Below are 24743 nucleotides of genomic sequence, written 5' to 3' on the forward strand. Positions count from 1 at the left end.
TTTAGGCAGGAGTGAAAAATGCTGTAAAGTAAGAATGCTTTCACAAATATAATTGTAATTGTTTATTTTAGTCGATTTACAAAATGTTAAATGAGCTAACGGAAGAAAAAAAATCCAATCAATATTTGGTGTGACTTCAAACCGGCATCAATTCCTTTAGGTAAACTTGGACAAAGTCAGGGATGTTGTAGGATTATAGTCAGGTGTATGATTAACCAATTATATCAAACAGGTGCTAATGATCATTATTTTCATATGTAGATTGAAACAGTCATTAACTGAAACATAAACAGCTGTGTAGGAGACTTAAATCTGGGTGAGGAACAGCGAAGCTCTGCTACCAAGGTGAGGTTGTGGAAGACAGTTTCATGACACAGGTCATACACCATGGCAAGGCTGAGCACAGCAACAAGACGCAAGGTAGACGCAATATTACATCGACAAGGTCTCTCCCAGGCAAAGATTTCAAAGCAGACTTGGATTTCAAGATGTGCTGTTCCAGCTCTTTTGAAAAATCACAAAGAAACAAGCAATTTTGAGGACCGAAGATGCAGTAGTCAGCCAAGGAAACTTGGTGCGGAAGATGAAACACACATCATGCTCATTTCCCTTCAAAAAATCAGATGATGTCCAGCAAAGCCATCGGCTAAGAACTGGCGAAACATGTGGGACCCAGGTACACCCATCTACTGTCCGGAGATGTCTGGCCAGAAGAGGTCTTCATGGAAAAATTGTGGCCAAAAAGCTATACCTCCGATATGGAAACAAGGCCAAGCAACTCAGCTATGCAAAACATAAGAACTGGGGTGCAGAAAAATAGCAGGCAGGTGCTCTGCACTGACAGTTTGAAATTTGAAATATTTGGCTATTGCAAACTGCAGTTTATTAGCTGAAGGGCTGGAGACCGGTACAGTAATGAGTGTCTAAAGGCAACAGTGAAGTCTGGTGCTGCATTTCTGCAAATGCATTTGGGGATTTGGTTAGGATTAATGGTGTCCTCAATGCTGAGAAATACAAGCAGATACTTATCCATCATGCATTACCATCAGGGAGGTGTCAGACCCCAAATTTATTCTGCAGCAGAATAATGACCCCAAACATACAGCCAATGTCTTTAAGAACTATCTTAAGCATAAAGAAGAACAAGGAGTCCAGGAAGTGATGCTGAGATTGGGCTCTGTGCGGACCATACCATCATGGAGTGTGTCTGGGAGTACATGAAGAGACAGAAGGATTTGAGGCAGCCTACATGCAGAGGTCCTTCAAAAATTGTGTGCAAGTGTACTTTGAAGATTTTAACTCTTTTAGGGCTAATTTTTTTTTTGTTTCTTTTCTCCCAGGGCTGAATATTTTTCCAAAAACTAACATTTTTTAAAAAAGAACACAAAGCAATTGTTTAACATATCAAATCAACAAAAAATATTTACAAATGTTACTGTCTTGCATGTTGTATTAGCCTGCATACTCTATGATTTCACATACATATCACATACATTTTACACAGCAAAGTCTGATCTCGCTCAAAGCAGCCAATTTCAGTCATTGCCACATTGCACTCCTTACAATATGTGTTGCTTTGGTGCCTATTTTTCAATTGTCTGTTGCTGCACTTTCTCACATATATTGTTAGTGTGTACTGTAGAGAGACAAGTCACCCATTTGCCATCGTGCCATGCCACTGCCACCAAGTTTTCTGCCTGCATGAAAACCGTATTGTCACCTCTTTTCATCTTCTGAAACTTTATGAACTTTATGTATGGCATTATAGCCTGGCTCACCCCATGGGATTTGCTTCTGTTTATTACAGAAGTGAATAAAACTTTGCAGCAGCACGTACCTAAGCCACCAGGGGACAAAACACGTTTGGACCAATGCTCCCTGAAGTTATATCACCAGTTCTGTCCCATCTCTATTTGTAATGCCACAGCGCGCTTCATCTCTTCTTTCGTTGTGGGTTTCCACTTTGAAAAACGAGAATGCGATGCAAACGCAGCCCACGATTCAAAAAAAATCTCTGCCTACCTGTTTGTCTCGTCTGACAGTAGCTGAAAAGCAGCATCAGGAGAGAGCAGCCTGAAGTACAGCAGCTGGTGATCTGTTGTGTCCAACAGCAAGCCATGCCGTCTTGTAAACTCCGGTAGCCAGATCGGCTCTCAACGGATCAATGTCTGTGTATTTATCCCATGCGAACCTTGCCGTAGATGCATTGGCTGCGCGAAGGCACTCAACTGGCAGCAGATCCGCTGGCGCAGCATCGGCTGGTGTCTGATCAGCTGATGCCTGCTTCTAACTCTCTTGCTCGATCTCCTGGTCACTGCCAATAAAATCTGATTCTGAAAAATCAAGAGTCTGACTCCGTGATAATGCGCAAAACATCGTCTGCCAAGTGTTTTCTTTTCTGCACTTGCTTCGCTGCCTTTTCACATGTCGGTGCCATCTTGCCTTAGTTTATATTTCGCAACTCATGCACACGCAATGTTTATTTGCCGAGTCAACGAGTCTAGCATTCCTCCAAGCACAGAGGGAATGCCTGTGACGTGACAGTGAGATTTGTCGCCATTAACAGCTGATTGTCGCCCCCTATCCCTTTTGTCGACATTCGCCTTCAACCCCTCCTGTCTAAAAGAGTTAAGCTGTTTTGAAGGCAAAGGGTGGTCACACCGAATATTGATTTGATTTAGATTTCTCTTCTTGTCATTCACTTTGCATTGTTAATTAATAAAAAAGGACTATTAGCACTTCTGTTTGTGTAAGCATTCTTAGTTTACAGCATTTTTTCATACCTGCCTGAAATTTTTGTACAGTTCTTTGTGTGTGTATTTTCTATATAGATTGTTCCTATAAATTGACCCACTTTTAATCATTACATTACAAACCCAACAACAAAGATACAATTGAAGGTTTACAGGTGCCAAGAAAACATACCAAATATATATAGTAATTACCTTCATAGAATATATAACAAAAATGGAAAAAATCAAACAAAATGTGTGTTGAAAAAATATCAGTCCTGTGTGTATACAACAAATATAAAAAAATGTGAGGCTTTATCAAGCAATAGCATAAAGGGAAATTTAAGAGAAGTATCACTAGATTCCTGATCCATTCATGTGATGCAAAACGTAGGCCTTGCCGATGTGTTTTGAGGAAGGACCTCTTCAGGGCACAGCACACCAATATTGAATTTAAAAAGAATAATAAAACAAACTAAACAAGTAAAAAAACAAGAATACAATATATGAATCAAACAACAAAAAACAAATAATTTAACTATTGTACAAGGTCAGGTGCTCGTAATCATTAGAACCACCTTCTATCAAGTGATGAAAAACGTTTGCTATATAAACAATAGAAATATTTACCATAAATGAATTATAACCAATTGCATATTCACTTAAGGAAAGAACAAGAGGTGAAGCATACCTCACCACTATGTAAATAAATACTGTGTAAAGTCTGACTGAAGGGTTGTAACTAGCTAAAAATGAAAACCAAAAAGGTGAACCCAGTAAAATGGAACTAGAAAGCGGTAGCCAGCATTCGCTTTAGAGAGAAAATAATGAAAATTCTGTTTACCTCACACAATTCATGCACAACACAGAAGTCTGCAGCTGTCTGAATGGAAATGAAAGCAAGAAAATGTAGAAACTTTGGGGTGTATTACAGTAATCCCTCGCTATATCGCGCTTCGCCTTTCGCGGCTTCACTCCATCGCGGATTTTATATGTAAGCATATTTAAATATATATCGCAGATTTTTTGCTGGTTCGCGGATTTCTGCGGACAATGGGTCTTTTAATTTCTGGTACATGCTTCCTCAGTTGGTTTGCCAAGTTGATTTCATACAAGGGAGGACGCTATTGGCAGATGGCTGAGAAGCTACCCAACTTACTTTTTTCTCTCTCTCTCTCTTGCGCTGACTTTCTCTGATCCTGACGTAGGGGGATTGAGCAGGGGGGCTGTTCGCACACCTAGACGATACAGACGCTCGTCTAAAAATGCTGAAAGATTTTCTTCACGTTGCTACCTTCTGTGCAGCTGCTTCGTGAAGCGACATGCTGCACGGTGCTTCGCATACTTAAAAGCTCGAAGGGCACGTATTGATTTTTGCTTGTTTGTTTTTCTCTGTCTCTCTCTCTCTCTCTCTCTCTCTCTCTCTCTCTCTCCTCCTGACAGAGGGGGTGTGAGCTGCCGCCTTCAACAGCTTTGTGCCGCGGTGCTTCGCATACTTAAAAGCCAAACAGCCCTATTGATTTGTTTGCTTTTCTCTATCTTTCTGACAGTCTGTGCTCCTGACGCGCACTCCTTTGAAGAGGAAGATATGTTTGCATTCTTTTAATTGTGAGACGGAACTGTCATCTCTGTCTTGTCATGGAGCACAGTTTAAACTTTTGAAAAAGAGACAAATGTTTGTCTCTAATATAAAAATAACCATATAAACATATGGTTTCTACTTCGCGGATTTTCTTATTTCGCGGGTGGCTCTGGAACGCAACCCCCGCGATGGAGGAGGGATTACTGTACAGAAAACATGCCTAATCAAGAGACTTATTCAAGCCAATCAGGTATAAAGCCTTTAATTTAAAAATCCATTGTGCTCCTCTATGTACCAACAAGTTATGAAACAACCTGACAGGCGTATGGTTTTACTATTTCAAGAACAGTAAACCTTAGCTCTAAAGATTTGTGGTTTGCAGTAATAAAGTGCCTAGTTACGGGATGCTTAGTTGATTTGGTCCAGATGTTGCTTTTATGTTCTGCAATATGATAATGGAATGGAATATTGTGTTTTACCATTGCAAAGGACAGGGACATAACAATAGATAAGAGACCTTTTGAACTAGAATTAGATCTGTGCTTAAGATTAAAGTTACCCTAAAGTGTAGTAATTAGGTTGCCTTTTAAAACATTGCTACAACAACTACAGTTTAAACAAGAAAAACGTCCAGGGGTCCAGAAATTGTAACAAAAGTATGGAAATCAATACACATAAATAAAACTTCTTCCTAGTGTTTTATCCTGTGTATTTGGCATATCGTTCTCCGCTTCTTCCATGTCTTTGTTTAACCAATTCAGCCATTACTTCTTTGCTTTTACATGGTGTCTTTTGCCACCAGGGTTGAAATGAAGGGCTTTGTTGGTCACCATTTGACCACACCACTGAATGCATGCGTCTCACATTTTTGCTGTGATTGGCGCCACTCCCATCACTCTTCGTACATCTTTGTTCATTACATGATCCAGCCAGGTTAGGCCTTGGCTCCAATGTACCATTTGCATTTCCATGACATGCAATGCGTGGTTGTCTGTGGCTAACACTCCATACTGAAAAAGCCGACTGGTCGAATTATGGACTTGTGTATCTTCGCCTTGAGGTAGTTGAGCATTCTATGGTCACAGAAGATTCCAGTGAGGTAGCACCTAGCGTTAGGGAAAAGAGTTTCTGTCTTATGAGATAAGCAAACCTAGGTATTTGAAGTCTGTGACTTTGTTGAGGTCTCATATGTCAAAGTGTTTGGTTGCAGGTGTTGGTGGGCCATATTCCATGTATTCCATCTTTTTGATGTTGTGCTGAAGTCAATTTTCTTATAACCAGTCCTTCCATCACTACATGATCGCTTCCAGACCTTGGCGGATTTCCTCTGCGAGTAGGTTGTTGTCAGTGTAGAGGAGCGTCCATGGAATCTCCATTTGGATGTCTGCAGTTGAGGTGTCCATGCAGAGAATGAATAGTAGCGGAGATAGGGCAGATCCTTGGCGGACACCAACACAGATGTCGAAGGTTAGTGAGGTTCAGAGTGGGCAGTGCACAACACTGGTAATGATATTGTAGTGGAGTTGGATCCATTCACGTAAAATTCTGGGACACTTTCAATCAGAGGTCATGCCAAATGAGCTAATGGAAGACTCAGTTGAAGGCCTTCTCCAGATCCAGGAACACCATATGCAACTCCTTGTTGTTTTCCCTATAAGTTCAATAAAGCACCTTTCAGAAAAAAATGCAATTTATAAGAACAATCAATTTGATTTAATCAGTAAATTTAGGCATTCATTTATGGCATTGTGCTGTTCATGTCACTGTAGGTGGGTCAACGTATTCATTATAAAAGCTTTGGTCATGTTGGGGCTGCTGTCTATAGTAATACAGCAAACATACTAAACCTAGTGTCTTGCATCTGCATAACTGGCTTTGTCGGCTGGTTTACTAAACCTGTTTGCTTCACATATTTCACTAAGTCCTTTGCTACCAGCAACGTTTATGCAATTTCTGGGACAACACCTGAAAGCTCATAAACATCAAGTGCATGCTTGAGAACAGTGTTGTTTACGTGATCCTAGCAGTTCAGGCGATGATAGGGTACAATTGCAAAAATGATGTTTGGTCCTTGATCAGATACCCTGACAACTTTGTTCATAACAACAGAATAAAATCCAAGCTCATGCACAAGATGTCAATGCAACTCTGTCCATATGTTATCGGTTATTTTTGCTCAATTGAAGGTTAATTTATGCAGTGGTGTAAGTACTCCACTTTTAAGCTTGTACTCTGGTTTGACATAGTGGCAGGTATGTATTGGGTAACCAACCTTACAGTAATCATTGGCCGAAATGTCTGTGGTCATTCCGAAATTAATATTGGACATGATCTATGATATTTCTGTGACAACATCTTGTCCTTTTGTTGTTGTAATATCTTTACATTTTCTAGAGATGGTAGTTGGATCCAGTAGTACACTTCGGCTGGAACTCCTCAACCATGGCCAGCTCCCAAGTTTATACCTGTGCTAGATCAGTAAAACCTTTTCCTGCTACCATGGTAAAAGGTCTAATATCCTGATGGCAAAAGTCTTTGCTGTTATCAGAAATATTGGCTGTGTCACGCGCTGTTACTGACTTAACAGATGCAAAGAAATACTGCAAAGAAATACTGTGACATAGACATTACTTTTGACTGCTAGTACATGCTGTTGAAGTCGAGTGGCTGTCGCTGAAGAGAAGATGTGCCAATTCTTTTGCTATTGTACACTTTAGTGTGTACGTAACCAGAGAGTTGTTTCTACTTTTACAACAAGGTCATAATTGTTCCATAATGAAGCCATTTCTGACTCATTTGGCTTTTTGAGCAGTTCTCCATTTGTAAGTATACACTTTTTTTGTCCATTGCTAAGATGGCTATTATAGCTGGTTACCACTCTGGTTAAACACACCTGCAAGAGCAAATTACTGAGTGAAAATGAAAAGTGGTGGGGGGGGGGGGGGGTTATTTAAAAAAAATCAATAAATAAAAAAACACTCAAAACCAGATTCTTTGTTGCAGCCTATCAGCCTCTGTCAGGTTGCAGACCTGTACAGGAGACCAATGCATTTTTTAGCCCTTGGGCAATTATTTCACCAGTGATGTCAGTGTTGTTTGGAGGCACATTCATTTAAGAGTCCAGTTGTCACACAAAATAGCTCTTATGCTCATTTAAAGATGCATATGAGGTGAGACACAAAAATAACCAGATTGGTAAAAAAAAAAATATTTATGGATGAATTACAGCACTCTAAACATTGTCACCTTCTATATACCCCCCCCCTCCCGATCTCTACACCACTTCATACGTATCTTCCATTGATTGAAACAGTGCTGGAAGTCTTCTTGCTAGAGGCTTTTCAACAGGCTTGCCGTTTTTTGTCTTCACTTCATCCATTGAATATATATATATATATATATATATATATATATATATATATATATATATATATATACACAGTATTCCCTCGCTACTTCGCGGTCCACTTTTCGCGGATTCACGACTTCGCGGGTTTTTAAATACAAGTGATTGCCCGCCTATCGCGGAAGTTATGTTCCAGACCCATCAGCAACAGGAGAAAATCCGCGATATAGGAAGACCATATAAATAAACATTTTTATAGTTTAAGCCTTAAAATACCCATCCCACATGCTTCAAACACATGTAAACTTATAAAACACACTTTAACACATATATCCTTAGCCCGACATCCACATATCATGAGTAACATCTCACTATTATAAAACATTTTAACTTCACGCAAGACAACACAGTGAGACAGGAAAATAGGTGATGTACAGGCTTTTAAATTATGCAGAGCGACAAGCAGCACAAAGCCAGCACAAAGTCCACTTCTCCTTAGCGTTCATTCAGCTCCCCACCCCCTTGACAATGCGAAGTGGCAGGAGCGTGCTTCTCCTCCGGGGAGGGGGGGTTTGAGCGAACGTGAGTTCAGCAGTCACACACACACACTCCTCCTCCTCCTTCTGAATGCGCAGAGCGACAAGCAGGCATTTTGGCAGAAGCAGCACAAAGTCCATTTCTGCTCTGCTGAGAGTTCAGCTGCCCCACTTCACAAAGCGAGTGCAGACACATCTACGTCTGATCGCTGCGTGCAGTGTTGGTCTGAAGTGTTTAAGAGCATAGGAAGTGTTTATAAGAGAGTGGGAAAGGTTTATAAGAGTGTGGGAAGGGTTTATAAAGCCTTAAAATATGTATAAATAATAAAATAAATATAGGTATCTACTTCGCGGATTTTCACCTATCGCGGGGGGCTCTGGAACGTAACCCCCGCGATAGATGAGGGATTACTGTGTATATATATATATATATATATATATATATATATATATATATATATATATATATAATATGAGTTTGTCAGTGTTTTTAAACTAGGGGCAAAGCATGCCTTAGTTTTAGGGGCTTAAAGCGAATACGCCAGGGCTGTCCATCACGCCACCTTACCCTGCAGCAGTGGCTAGGCTATGGTGGGGGAGAAGAACGAGCGGACTGTGGGTGATTAGAGCGCTATCGGAGCCAATTTGGAAGAAGTGACTTCTCTTCAGGCAGGTAACTCCAGATACCTTTAGATATAGTACAGGGAAGAAGCTTTCTAGTGTGCTCTGCAAGCTAAACTGTTTGAAGGAAAAAGAACAAGAAAAGTCATCTGTATTATGGCAGAAGTCTTAGATGTAGGAAAGAGCAGTGAGGGCTGCAAAAAAAAAAATAAGTTGTAAAGAAAACTGCAGAATTTTAACCATTTAGGGACACGGTGTATCACCAGGTGGAACACTGCAGTGTTTTATAGATGTTTGTGTATGTTGAAATAAACCCACAAGTCAGTCAAAGCAATAATTGTATTTTTACATACCCAAAGGTGTCTTCTTTCAAATTAAGTGTACATGTTGTTTGCTGTCTATCATTAGTAAAATATAATTTGCAGAAAGTATGTAAAATAATCTGGCAAGGTGAGCAGCACATTGCAGCTGAATGAACTTGCTTTTATCGATGATGCCACATACAGAGAAATGCTTTTTACAATTAGATAGCTGAGGTTCAGAGTATTCCAATGATGTATAGCTGTCTGTGATTGGTCATTCAAATTGCATGTGACAACATTTGTAAAACGCAGGAAATGTTGCACGTTTGACAGCTCATTTTTATGCACCGTTATGCACAATCTTTTGTCAGAGTGCATGGAGATTGTTTAGTTGAAATGTCGTAAAACTTTTGTATTTGGAAGTTTGTACTAGGAAAATGTCTTCTTCAAAATAAAAAAAATAAGTCCCAGAAAGTTACAGAATTTTAATGATACGGAATGTGAAGACATTAAGTCAAACTCTTATCACAGCTTTGATTCCAAAGCAAACAATACATTTGCTGAATGATGCTACTCTTGCTTTGTAAGTATTCCTCATAGTGTAACTTCAAAGTGTTATGATGTGCATTTGTACAGTTCTTGTGTGTTCAATTACTGCTCTTGGAGGAAGTCTGCTGCACATTCTCCTTATATTAATTTTCTGAGTTTTAACTTAGAGGACTGACAACATACCCACTCACAGTTTCATGTTTGTTATGGATTGGAAAAAAAAAGAGAGGAGAGGGCAAACCTTTCCACTGCTGCTTCAGTATCTGTTACAATTGAAAGGAATTATAATTACAAGCAGTATTATGACAAAAAATGTATATTTTTTAGTGGATGAAATACAGAGAATATTCTGCAAAGTAGCTGACTATAAGGAGGGGAACAGCATCACAACCAAGTCAGAGGATGTACTAACTGGTACAGTCCAAATGAAAATATTTGTGTACATTGAAAAAAGACTATGCATCATCTATTTGATAAAATATTCTTTTCCAAGATGCTAATTGTGTTTATATTGTGGTAGATGGGTTTACAACAAAATACAAAAAAATAGTTCTACCCCATATATAATGCTGTGTTGCTAGAACACATACCTCAACTACCAGGTTTGCAAAGGTAGTAGCCCAGCAGACTACCATATGCATTTAAAATTTGCCCACCCCAGCCTATACGTGATATGAAGAAATATTGAGGCCACAGGGAAGAAGAATGAGAGCTACAAATGTGAAAACAAATTACCAAAACAAAATTGTAGAAAAGTCTACACCAGGGGTGGGCAAAGTCATTCCTGGAGGGCTGCAGTGGCTGCAGGTTTTTGTTCCAACCCAATCTATATTACTAAACCACAGTTAATTTATGCACGGCGGATGCACCGAAGCGCAAGTGCACTGCGGCCTTGGCACCCGCCCCAGAGTCAAACGCTGCCAAAATGCGGCGGCTTCCCAGAGTCAGTAGGTGACGCCCAAACAACACAACCTCTGAGCGCCCAAACAACACAACCTGTTCAGTCAAACGCGGCGGATTCCCAGAGTCAGTAGGTGGTGCCTACACAACACAACCTGTAAAATACACTTGCTCTACTCCACTGTGCCAGGAGGCTCCCACAACGCGCTTCACACACACCAGAAGCAAAGACATCACGGCTCCACAATGAAAGAGCTCAACTAACGGAAATACAAAAAGAGCCCGTATGGATACACACAATGAACGACCGTGCCCACAACGCGCTTTTGACACAGCACAGGCAAAGGAGGCACGTATCCAAATGGAGGGAGCTCAACGATTAGTAATACAAACACGAGCCCGTATGGCTACGACCTGTAAACGAGCCCGTATGGATACAAACAATGAACGAAGGCGCCCACACAAAGAAACCGCTTTAATTCAAATAGGGTTATTGAATGAAATGGAAACTTTACCATGCCTACGACCTGTGAACTAAACCTGAGGTAAAGCGTGCACGCCAGGTTGTACAGCCGCCTGGACGCGAGCGCCCACACCACCGCATATACCCTCCATGATATTTCATCACGCAGCGGCTTCCCACCGAGGCGCATATTGCGCCGTGGCGCACACCCCAGAGTCAAACGCAGCGGCTTCCCAGAATCAGTAGGTGGCGCCCAAACAACACAACCTGTTCACTGCACTTGCTCTAATCCACTGTGCCAGTAATATAGATCACATAACGGTCACAGACTCAAACCCAGCGGCTTCCCCGACTCAGTGGCTGGCACACGAACACCACAACCTGTAAACTAAACTTGCTGTGCTCCACTCTGCCAGCAGTCGGTGTCAGCAAAGGCAACAGAATCACGTCTCCACAAAACAAAACCGCTTTAGTACAGATAATGCTTATTTAATTAAATGACATTTCCCCACACGCACCCACCCTCCATGATATGTCATCCATCCAAATATCGGACAGAACAGAAACTGATTGCCATTCTTGGATTTCCAATTCACTAGCGAATCGCAGGCTTACTTGTTGCTTAATAACAAGCACTTATTGCTCAAGTAACACTTCTTCATTTTAATTGTCTCACTTGTTAACATTGTGAGCCCTTATTGCTTATTTTAGTCTTAAACAGCTGTATTTTGGTTTTTAATTGTTCCTTATTAGCAATAAGATACGAATAACAAAAGAAACCAGCATTTCTCCATTTAGTTTGTTTCCATTTACATCTGTGTGTATTTATCGTGCACTATTTGGTTTTATTAAATACTTGGTAGGAAAGTGAAGAGAAAAAAAGTGAAGGACTGAGAATTAGTCATCTGTTTTTGCCTTCAAATCATTTAAGTGATATCCTTAGAAAGGAAAAAAAAATCTAGAATATGAGCATGACCTGACATGACAGAGTTAAAGCACTAACAAGCCATGAAATTAAATTATTGGCACGGATTGTTTTTTAATTAAGGAAGTAGGTTGGAACAAAAACCTGCACCCACTGCGGCCCTCCAGGACTGACTTTGCCCTCCCCTGGTCTACACAAAACCATTTCTCACTGACAAAAAACACGTTTTTATACTATGATACAGATGTATTTTCAGTTTTCAAATTGAGGACAAGTGGTTAAAATATTTGAATAAATAATGAATTATCAATAAATTTAATTTTTTTTTTTTTTTTTGCGGCATGTTATCCAGACCTACCATTGATGATAGGTTGCTTCCCAGGCTTGTCACTTAGCTCCTCCCATGCTGTTCGGCGCATAAATGATGGCAAGCTGTTCTGCTCCAGAGGCAGCAAATCAGGCCCAAACCATGGTACTGCCACCACCAAGTTTTACAAATGTGATAAGGTTATTAGTGTTTGATTTTTAATGAACACGCTTCTCCTTCAAGCCAAAAAATTATATTTTGGACTTATTTTTTGACCCTGTTATGGTTTTAGAAAACTAATATATTCAAACTTATGCAGTATATTTAAGATTATTTAATTTTTATCAATAACGTTGAAATTTGTAAAAAAAAAAAATAAAAAAAAAAAAGGAAAAGAAAAACTGGAAGCCATTACTGCCCTGATGTATATGTCTGTTATATGAGTGCATGTAAACTTTCCTCCACAACTATTGTATAATGTTAAAAATTTGCACTAACACAGGAAATTGGAAAGAGAACAAATGCTTTTTTTCAGGGTCCTGTATATCCAATTTTCCATTTGTATTTCATCAACGCTGGTGAAATTTATGTATGGACTTGTGTGGGGCACATCCAGGTTGCTAGACTGATTTACATATACTAATGCTTTTGGAATTAATTGTAACATGTTTTCTTTTTGTCAATTGTACCTCTTTTCAGTGGGGAAGACTTCATTGATCACAAGATTCATGTATGACAGTTTTGATAACACTTACCAGGTAAGGCTGACATTTGTTTCACACCCGTTGGTAACACGTGTGCTTAAGTTATGGTGATTATTTCCTGGCATGCCGATTTTAAAAGTATAACTTGAAAACTATTCATATTCTGCTATATAGAAGCATATTGTATAGATGTCAGACTTACAAATTTAAGAATCTGTCCAGTCTTCTTTTGGTTGGCATTTGAATATTGGGGATTTCCCTGGGCAGTCCTATTTTCTCCTCTATTAAAAAACTGTGTAATTTAAGTTAATTGGCAGTTTTGAAAACAATTTGCGTTTTAGTGAGTATAGCTTTATGCAGTAAAGACTAATGCTGCTAGAATGCCTTGGAGTCCCGCTGAAGTGTTGTGGAAGAAATAGATTCAAAAGTGGATGTATGGGTGAAATATAGAGAACAATTAAAAATGCCTGTCATATTTGTCATATTTTTTTTTATTTGCATAAAATCCTACTGCTAGGGGTTCTATCGCGCATAAGCCAGTAGTATTTGTGTTTTTTAATTGTTTTTTTCCCCTTCAGTGTCTTTTGTGCTGTCAAAAATATTATGTTAAAATAATATAAATAATATATTAAATTTAAGTACGTAATATTCAGGTGTGATTGTACACTTGCTTACCTGGTTTTAAAGTAGGAGCATTTTTACATTTTCTAGTCACTTCATTAAAAAGTTTAGCAATATATTATATATTTTTGGAACAGTGAACCTTAATCAAAAAATAAGTGTTAACAATGTATTTAAAATGCATTAGTACTGTACAAAAATGTTTTTAATACCATTTTACTTGCTTTTTGCTGTTTTCATGTTTTTCTTTTTATGCTTGTGCATAAGATATAGGTATATACATACAACTGTACTTTGTGGTGGTGCCACTCATAGGTTTGGGGTTTGGTATTATGCTCTATCTAATGAGTCATCCTTTGATGCCCATGGACAGGTGTTCTGTGATATAAAATCACAATAGGCCTGCATATGATATAAAATTTTATGTATTTTAGCAATAGCAATAGGGGACAGTGCTATAGGAAGTGGGCATATTCTACATAAAGTGTTAAATAAACGTAATGCAGATTCGGTAACTTTTTACAGTTCCAATTTTGTTTTTCTCCCCAACCCTGAGTTATTGCCACTTTTATCTCATTATGAAATTAATTTGTGCTTTGAAAGTGAAAAAAACATTACTGATCAAATGAGGTGTAATCATTTAACTGGTATTGTCATGCATCTGTAAGAGTAGATGAAAAGATAGCAAGATCAGTAGCTTTTAATTGTGTCCTACACAGTCCCGATATATACGATAGGAGGCTTTTCATTAATTCTCTGATTGTAATGGTCACTTCTACAGATGTCCATCAGTCCAAGAATCTGCATTTTCTAACCCCTGTGTACTGTGACTTACATGCATCCTTCATTACACATAAGAACTGTGGAATGTAGGAGAACTGCTAGTGCAAACAACACTTGTAGCAGGTAAACATTGACTCAAGATTCAAATAAACAGGATATTTGGTTTGTCTACAAAGGTGATGACATGTGCATCTCCATGTGTGAATACCAAAATAAAATATATTTAGTTTTTAAATTCTCCGAAGGACAAGGTACGTCTTCCTGTTTAAACAGCAAACTATATTAACAAATTGGCAAAAATTGCCAAAACAGAATTGCCAAAATATGCAGTTAGTAGAGAAAATTGCATACCTCATTGCTAAAAATAAATTTTAGTTTTTGAAGGCAAACCTAACATTTATTAGTATAACCTATAAGTAAATGTACACACCATATATTTAAATGGTATGTCTCAGAGCTATTCATTTGTTAAGTAGAGGTAACAACAGCCCAAGTAATTTTCAAATTCTGGATTTGTGCACAAGCATAAGCAATACCAAAGTCCGATCACTCACACAAGAAATATTGAAAACTGCAAAACTAAGGTTGTTTTACAGGAGTTCTGAAATGAAAGATAATTTGATTTTTGAAATTTAAAATAATTTGACTCATGTTAAATATTACAGTTTAGTAATATTTTTAAGACATTTTATTGAATTTATTAAAATCAAATAACATTTCATACAAGCAAGTCAAATTTTACAAAACTAGGTTCGAAACAAATTAAACCTCCACCCATGAGAAAGAGAGCTAGGCCAACAGCAAGAATGCAAATCTAAAATCTTACAAAAGAAAAAGTTACATACCTAACCAAGTGGTTAACTGACGAACCAAACTTTAAAAGCATGTTCTTACAAAAAACACTTTAAAGAGTGTGTTTAAATAGAAACATCTGGGATTATGTTGGTATAATAAACAGATCATTTTACACACTGCTAATGAACTGTAAAAACTATTAAAAAAAAACTACTGGAGCAATATGTACAAGGTGCAACTGACGCCATTGATGAAATTCAGTAAATCACCGAGCCAACTGCGCTTGAACAAGCACACAGAGGTGTATGCTGATGCTGGCAGGCTAGCCTAGTGCAGCGGCTGAATCCCAGAGACAGTGAGGCTGCAGGGGACGGCAGTGGTCATGAGCTGGCTGCTCAATGAATGTACGGCACTGACTTATCAGCTCCGGCGTGCTGGTAAATTGCACCAGGAACCAACAATAGCTGGTTGTGGCGTTCAATGAATATACGTCGCCGAATATACTCTGTTCCTACGTGCTGGCAAATGACACTGGGAAATGACTATAGCCGATTGCGGTGGTTTAAGGATTAAGAAGAACAAAACGGAAAACACGAGAACACTCAGCTGGAGATGCGTCACAGGGCAGCAGTCAATCAGCAGCAAGGAGAAATGAATAACGCTGTAGCGGTCTGATGCCGCTAAGATTCACACCGTCGAGAAGATGGTGATTTATTTATTTTTATGGTGGCGATTCCAGGGACGCACCCAGCCTTGACGTGACCCGCACGCACTCGTAAACTGAGACAAAAACAAAGCAAACCGGTAATCAAACAGCAAATAAAGAATGTAATGAAAACAATGATACCACCCCTGTTCCCCTTACGGCGATTATACATTAAATACAACAAAGCACCAACAAAACACACACAGTAAAATCCGTGAAAAACAGCAACGGATGAAATGTAATGATGAAAATAGATAGTCTAGAGATCTGCACGTTGAATGGGAATGTAAAGATAGTCCTACCGGTAGTTCCTGAAATGGTGAAGAATGGTGGACTGGTTCAGGAGCGCTCCTTTCTTCGCAGGATGGCAATGAATCCACTTACAGTCCTAATGTACATAGGCAGACGGCAGACAATCCAGACCCCAACCATGAAACGAATAAGTATAGGCAACCCAACAGAAGGCAGGCAGAGAGACAGGAACTTGAAACACAAATTACAGAATTTTTTTTTTCTTTTGGTCACCGGCCCGTTTTTTAAAAGCCGCGCTGACATCCTTTGACTCCAACAGCCCCAGCACCCTCAGCAGAAGACCAATCAGAGCCACTGCAGGTACTGCTGGGAGCTACAGTTTCAAATTCTAGTAGAGTACAATGCTCTCGGATTGGCTACTTTCACCATCCCAGGCTGTGTTTTCCTGTATGGTTGCTTCCTGTTCTTTCTACGGTGCAGTATTGCCATGAAAAAAGCCATAAAAAATTGCGGAGGATATTTGCGGTTTCCGCTAACAATTAGTTAAATTCTAAGGGAAAATCTGCGAACGACTGAGGCCATGAACCCTGAACCACATCTTCGCGGGGGTCTACTGTACATCATTGTAGTCCAGTCTTGGGGCACACATTATATGTGTGCTGAAAGAGTGGCGTAGGATTAGCTCATTCCATTGTGGGCATTGTAACTGTAGGTGAACCCGGAACATCTTCTTTTGTTTCCCCATGTATATGTGTAAATGGTTTGCACTGCACTTTTTTTTTTTTTTTTTTTAAACCATGACTAAGATAGAAACATCTTGTACACAGTAATAAAAATAATATTTGATATGGTCGCAAGTGTTTTCTTTCTCCAGGAGGGAAGAACTTCTTTAAAGCTTGTTGTGGATCAGCTGCAGCACATTGCTAATTACAGTATGTATGCAAATTAGTCATAAGGGCTGAGCTCCCAGCTCACAGAAATCAGTGTTATATATCGAGGGGCAGTACTCGGTAGCATTCACCTTATGGTCAGCTGATATAAATCTAAAATAAAAATACTGCTGGCTTTTATTTTTTTTAACTCATGCTTGCGGAAGGCTTATCTGATACGTTGTGACATTACGCATGCCCAAAGCAGATCAGCAACAGTCATAAGACTATGCATGCATGAAAGTTCTGCACGTGACTGCTATAGCTCTGTGATATCACGCTGGCCTTGCAGAGTATCATGGTACACTGGGGGAAAAAATTGTTTGTCTCAGATGGCTGCAAGGTGAATTTCCAGGAAAATATTCAACAGATATGATCGCTGGTGATTATAGCATGCAGATTAATTACTTTAAACTTGAAAATACTAGTCCCCCAAGCAGATTATTGGGGCTCAAGTCTGAAAGGTTTAATTGACTGAAAGTATACTACTTGTGAAAATGATCTTGCTGTTGATAATAATTTCACCATACACAGTGTGCAATCCCTGTGTTACAGATTTTGAATATTTTGAAGAAAGTAGTCCTATTGCACCATTTCATTGTTACCATTCCTTTCAGAAATTTTGCAACATTCGGGTTATTTCATGATTTCCCACAAGACTTCAGCCAAGAACAGTGCGAAATCAGGAGGTGTATTTTAATCCTAAAAAGGAAATCCAGCTGTCATGTGTTTGCTATCTATGGCTTTTTTTTATTAATAAAATGGGCTAGTAAAACAATCAACTTGTTTACTAAGAATTGTTGCTTGTGTGTCTTGATTATTAAATGAGTATAACTACATATTTTTGTGTTACTAAACTTCTTTACTTTTATTTTCTACTTCCAGGCAACAATAGGAATAGATTTCTTATCAAAAACAATGTACCTTGAAGACAGAACAGTAAGTAGTATCTTTAAGGTTGTCTTAAAGTCCTTTCTTGTGCTTAATCATCTAAAATCATGTGTCTGTTTTAAGAAGAGAATACCCCTTTGATGAATGTCCATGTAGGTCCCCCTTACAGATCTAATTTCTTCTTGGAAACATGGTATTAAATTAAAATTGGGGTCATTCCATAATAATTAATTTTAAAAAAATATCATAATAATGCTGTTTTTCCATTTGGAAATCAATTTTTTGATGAATATGATAGCCAACAGTTAGCCAAACTTGACTAAGCAGAAGACAGTGAATGCAGTTTTATTTTACATTTTTATTAGACAAGTACATTCTCTTTCTCAAGAGTTGTTTTTCCAGAATTAAAATAAACACATGAACACAAAGTGTAAGCCTAACGCAATTAACACGTTGCTGGAAATGCAAATGAATGTGAAAGTCGCTCTCATTATCCCTCTGTCTCATGCACAGCAAAGAGCCTAACAGCTCATGAGTGAGGGTGATGTTCTTACATATAAATCAGGTGTAAATGACCATTTGGGTGATGCATTCACATAACTGGACTTTTATATATGTATGTTTTGAAGAAGAGATTATTTGTTTATTTTAATGTTTAATAGTTTTATTTATGCTTTTAATATGTATGCAGCAAGTTAGCTTTTTACATGTAGTTAACTTTATTTTATTAGTAGTACTTAACATTTATTTAATTGTCCATTATTTCCTTCTTCAAAACTGTACACCCTTTTTGGTATTAATTCACTTGGTCATTAAAAGGTTTTAATTCATTTGCTAAAAGCATCTAGTTTATTGGTGATAAATATTTTTGTCCAATACATGTACTTAAGTGTTATGGACTACATTAATTTTGGTCATTTAATATGAGTTGAACTATCGCAGGCTGCTCCGTATCAACTACAGCTCTTTCATAATGGGCATGCCATTTTCTTTATCCTGGTTTGAAAAATGTAAAACAGTGAATTAATAATACTTTTTGGTGGTACAGCAAAAATCTGATTACAAGATTCCAATTTTACTTGCTTTTAAAATCTTGCATGCAGTTGGTTTTGTTTATATATTTCACCTTTTCTGATTTTTCCTTTTCTCTATTTCTGAATCCTTGTTTACCTGTTTTACCCTTCAGTCATATATACGGCTTCTTGCTTGTTTCTGCTTTTGTTTTGCCTTTCTATATTCTGTCCTTTTTTTTGTAGAATTTTTCCATTGTTTTCTTTTTTTAGTTTTATGTTTGCTTTTGGTTCTTTATAATTTTTCCCCATCCCACAGATAAGGTTGCAGCTTTGGGATACTGCTGGTCAGGAGCGCTTCCGTAGCCTCATTCCCAGTTACATCCGTGATTCAGCTGCAGCTGTAGTAGTATACGATATCACAAGTAGGTATCACTTATGTTTTTATCACTGGGGGTGACTGTTTCTTATTCCTGCCTTCCTTTCTTTCGCTGTTGTCTGCCTGATTTGCTAGGTGCGGTTGCAGTTATGGGATACAGCAGGGCAGGAACGGTTCAGGAGCTTGATTCCTAGCTACATTCGTGACTCAACTGTTGCAGTTATTGTCTATGATATAACAAGTGAGTGTGGCCCCTTTTGCTGTTCTAACATTTTTGCTTCAGAAGTGCATGCATTCTTCTGTTCTCTTTCTTTGTGGTGACCTACATTTGTAGCTGTTTTGCATGCATATGCCAAGATTCTTGAACTGATTTGAAGGGTCATCTTCAAGAAATGCACGGTGTTGTGCATGCTTTTATTTATTTGTGATTGTTCCCTTTTTTAATGGGTATTTGAGTATCAACTATAATCATTTTTGAAGACGTCTTTACTGTTACAGGATAGTTGTATGATATTGGGAAGATACAATTTCAGACCTAAGCTGATTAATTTGTTGTTTACTTTACGAATACCAAATAACTGGTTTACAAGGTGGCTTGACTGTAATTAAAAAAACAATTTTTTTCAGTAAATAATTTCAAACCTTTTTTATACTTATCCTGTTTTAGCAATGTGTGACAAATATTATGCCGGTAAGGGTATTCCATTGTCCAAATCTAGTCTGAAATTTTCCTTTTGTAGTTTGGAAATGTTAAAGTTACACCAAGTACAACTGAAATTTTTGTACCAAATTAGATCATAAAAATAGTTCACCATAGTGGGATAGCTCAAAGTATTAATCAGTACTTTTTGTTTTTGTCTTCATAATCATACTAGTTATAGAATTTTGACTGTGTTTTTCAATAAGATAAAATATTTATGTTCCTAATAACTCTTCCTGTATAAATTATGTTGTATTAGCATTAATGCATCTAAAATCTCAGAGGAATTATTTAGCTAAGTAAAGAAAGCACAAATATGTACATTGTTTGCTATGAAAGCTTCATTTATGTAAAATAGTCGTGACATGCATGTAAAGGAGAAGGTCTGGAAATTTCTTTCTTGTAAATGTCGTGTTACCTTGAGAAATGTACATTCATGTAAGGATTCTATTTTGCTCCCCATATACTTTGTCCAAGAAAAATCTATCTGCTCTATCAATTATGTGAAGGGATTTATTGCCATGTATAATAAATACTATAATTTATTTTTTTGAACAATGGTGTTGAAAGGTCATCAGTCAAGAGTACCAGGCCCTTGACCAAGAGTATGTTGGAAGAAAATGAGATCTTACTGTACAACATGTTAAGATGTACACTTTTGTTTCAGGATGCTATAAACAGCAAGGCAATTTTGTTTATAAAGCACATTTAAAAACAGCATGATTCGCGGTACAGCTTCCATAAATACAACAAATAATACAGTAAATACAGTATGTGTACAGAGATATATGAGTTATAGTTGTGTTCAAAATAATAGTCCAACATCACTAACCTGATCAATTGACTAGTAGGTGTAGTAGAATAATAGAAAACCAACAGTCATGACATGCATGTTGATTTTGTGTAATTGAATCATTAATTGAAAGGGGCATGTTCAAAATAATAGCAGTGTGGAGTTCAATTAGTGAGATCATTCATTCTGTGAAAAACAGGTGTCAATTACAGCTCTTATGTTCTGGTTATGGTGCATTTTTCACTGAAAATCTGAGTAAAATGGGTTGTTCCAGACGTTGTTCAGAAGAACAGCTTACTTTGATTAAAAAGTTGATTGGAGAGGAGAAAACATATAAAAAAAGTGCAGAAAATGATAGGCTGCTCTGCTAAATTAATCATAAATGCTTTAAAATGCCAACCAGAACTTGAAAGACATAGAAGAAAACAAAACAACTAACATTCAAGTGGATCGAAGAATAGCCAAAGGGGCAAAGACTCAGCCAATGATCAGCTCCAGGAAGATCAAAGAAGGTCTAAAGTTACCTGTGAATACTATTACAATTAGAAGAGGCCTATGTGAAGTGAAGCTATTGGCAAGAAGCCCCTGCAAAGTCCCATTGCTGAAAAAAAAAGGCATGCTGAAGAGGTTATAATTTGCCAAAGAACACATTGACTGGCCTAAAGAGAAATGTGGCAAAATTTGTGGACTGATGAAATCAAGATTGTTCTTTTTGGATCAAGGGGCCACAGACAATTTGTCAGACTCCCCCCAAACATATTGAATATCTTGTAATACTTGAAGGGGTCATGTTTTCTTATGGCAAAGAGGAAATGCCCTTGAAATGGGTGTTTCAACAAGACGACGACCCCAAACACACCAGTAAACGAGCAACATCTTGGTTCCAGACCAACAAGATTGATGTTGTGACGTTATGGAGTGGCCAGCCCAATCCCCGGACCTTAATCCAATAGAAAAGTTGTGGGGTGACATCAAAAATACTGTTTTTGAGGCAAAACCAAGAAATGCAGAAGAATTGTGGAATGTAGTCCAATCATTGTGGGCTGGAATACCTGTTCACAGGCGCCAGAAGTTGGTTGACTCCATGCAACACAGATGTGCAGCAGTTCTCCTAAGTAGTGGTTATACAGCTAAATATTTGTTCAGTGATTCAAAGGAAAGCAAAATCTTGAAACATTTTTCAGTTTATACAGTGAATGTTTGAGTTTGTAAAGAAGAATGTAGACACTATTTTTCTGAACAGTCTAATATTCCCTTTTCTTCACTTTCTGTAAAGGAATAGCACAAATTTAATAATCTTTCTTCATGTTTTAATTTGGAAGAGAATGTGCAGTATCCCCAATGCATTTGCATGTATAGAAATATACTGCTATTATTCTGAACACAACTGTGTGTTTGTGTGTGTATGTATATCTTCTATAATACTCTACCATTTGTCTGTCCAGGATTTAAAATCACCAGTAGCTTGCAAACCATTTGAACTATTGACCTGAAATTTGGTACACATAAACTACGTGACGTCTACTGTCCGCTTTTGGAGTGATGATTGACCTCCAAGGTTATTCCTCTTTTTATTTTTATTTTATTTCATTGTGGAATCAACTCTCGGCAGCGGCCAGCAAGGCAGCCGTGCGGCGCATGCATACAGGCACCGTTCTCATTCCCTACCACCTTCGCCGTCACTTCCTCTACCTCTTCATATCTTAAGTCATTCTTAAGGCAGATTGAAGTGCCAGCTTAAGTGAAAGATTAAGAAAAACATACTAAGTAATTGCAACACAAACACTGACTTAATCAGTTTTTTAAACGCGAAAAGATGGCAACGAAAGAAGAGAAGAAGTGGGCCGCTTTTGAGAGCTATGTCATGGCCGAAATTATCGGCACCCCTGGAATTTTCCTTGAAAATGCACCATTTCTCCCAGAAAATTGTTGCAATTACAAATGTTTTGGTATACACATGTTTATTTCCTTTATGTGCATTAGAACAACACAAAAAAAAACAGAGAAAAAAGCCAAATCTGACATAATTTCACACAAAACTCAAAAACCGGGCTGGACAAAATTATTGGCACCATCTACTTATTATTTGGTTGCACGCCCTTTGGAAAAAATAACTGAAATCAAGCGCTTCCTATAACCATCAACAAGCTTGTTACACCTCCCAACTGGAATTTCCGACCACTCTTGTTTTGCAAACTGCTCAAGGTTTCTCAGATTTGAAGGGCGCCTTCTCCCAACAGCACTTTTGAGACCTCTCCATAAGTGTTCAATCGGATTTATATCCGGACTCATTGCTGGCCACTTCAGAACTCTCCAGCTCTTTGTCTTCAGCCATTTCTGAGTGCTTTTAGAGGTATGTTTGGAGTCATTGTCCTGCTGGAACACCCATGAGCTCTGAGGCAGACCCAACTTTGACACTGGGCCCTACATTGTGCCCCAGTATCTTTTGGTAGTCTTCAGATTTCATGATGCCTTGCACACAGTCAATATATTTTATATATATATATATACAGGTACTTGTCGACTTACGACCGCGATTGGTTCCGACTGACTGGTTGTAAGTTGATCTGGACGTAAGTCGGCCTATGTTAATTTAAGGTAAGAATATTAGACTGGGTAATAATATTGTAATCATCTTAAAGTAATATTTTATCAACATTTTCTTACTTTCTAAGACAAACACAGCATACTACAGTACAATTTGTTTAATATGTGGAAAACGTACAAAACAAGAAATACTGTACTGTACATTTAATTCCTGGCACCACTGGTGCTTGGCTGCGGCTTGTCGATATCGCCTTCATCAGATCAGGCGAGGCTGCGGACGGGGTGATGGGAGGAGTTGCTCTTTTCATAAACATAGTGAGCTTCGTCTGAATTGTTTGGTTTTTTTTTTCTCTTCATAAATTTCGCAATAAGGACGAAATGTGTTGCGTGCCATCCGTTCAATCCTCGCAAATCGTTCAATATTTGGGTCCATTTTTTCAAAATGAGCGAGGAGTTTATTCAGTAGAGATAAATCTTCTGACAATCCCTTTGTGGTGAACATTCTTTGTGGCACCTCCTCCTCTTCGTCTTACTCCAATTCTCTTGTTTCTTCTTCCGCCACTCTTTCTTCTTCCAATTCTATCAGCTCTTCATTCATAAGTTCACCTGATTCCCGGTCTAGCAACTCCTCGACATCTTCCATTTCACATTCCAATGAAAGGTCTTTTGACAGTTTCACTATTTCTTCACGAATCTCATCAAGTTCTTGTTCACTGTTAAATCCAGCAAAAGTATTTACATAACGCTTAACACACTTCTTCCATACGCCATTCATACACTGTGAGTCGACATTTCTTGCGGGGAGGGCTTCTGTTTTCTCTGATCTGAGTTCACCTCTGTTATAGCGCGTCTTTATTTGAAAAGAGCAGTGTCAGATCGGGGCAAGCGTGAACGCTAACTTTGACAAGCACTATAAATTTACAGCGGTTGTTACAGACGTAAATCAAATGTATGTTTTTATTGTATAATATTAACAATAACAGCAGCTCTCTACTCAAAGCGGTAAACTCGAGAAGCTGCTAGCATCGAACCCAGAAGCTCTTGATTGGGAGTCAGCAGTTGTGTGTGGGAACTGTTAACATTTGAATGTGATGATTGTATATAAAACTTGTGCACGAACGAGACTGGGATAACTGTGGATGTGGATGTGAGTGGTGTGTGTGACTGAGAATGACTGGTGTGAAGCCTGAAGTCCAAATATCAAATAAACACTTTCACAAGTACAAGTATAACAGAACAAGTGCGCTTTTATTCAAGAAGAAAAAAGAAAGCAGGTTGCGGTAAGCAGTTGATGCGACTGCTTGCGTAGTGCAATCCTAAGAACTGCCCAATCAAGAGCTTCTGGGTTTGATGCTGGCAGCTTCTCAAGT

At 38.4% G+C, this 24743-nt stretch overlaps 1 protein-coding gene across 4 annotated transcripts in view; it reads left to right on the top strand.

Moving 5' to 3' along the window:
- rab6a (RAB6A, member RAS oncogene family) overlaps positions 1-24743 on the top strand; it is a 115797-nt gene that overhangs the window by 35145 nt on the left and 55909 nt on the right. For 2 of the 4 annotated variants that reach the window (XM_028800338.2, XM_028800337.2), the window contains exons 2-4: positions 12963-13021; positions 17939-17992; positions 19469-19574. In XM_028800338.2, the coding sequence (XP_028656171.1) occupies positions 12963-13021; positions 17939-17992; positions 19469-19574 (219 nt within the window). Of the gene's footprint in view, positions 1-12962; positions 13022-17938; positions 17993-19273; positions 19380-19468; positions 19575-24743 lie in introns of all 4 variants that reach the window. The other 2 variants (XM_051926836.1, XM_028800336.2) reach the window with 1 other exon arrangement.

Source organism: Erpetoichthys calabaricus, chromosome 4 (genome assembly GCF_900747795.2).
Source record: "Erpetoichthys calabaricus chromosome 4, fErpCal1.3, whole genome shotgun sequence".
In the NCBI taxonomy this organism is placed as follows: domain Eukaryota; kingdom Metazoa; phylum Chordata; class Cladistia; order Polypteriformes; family Polypteridae; genus Erpetoichthys; species Erpetoichthys calabaricus.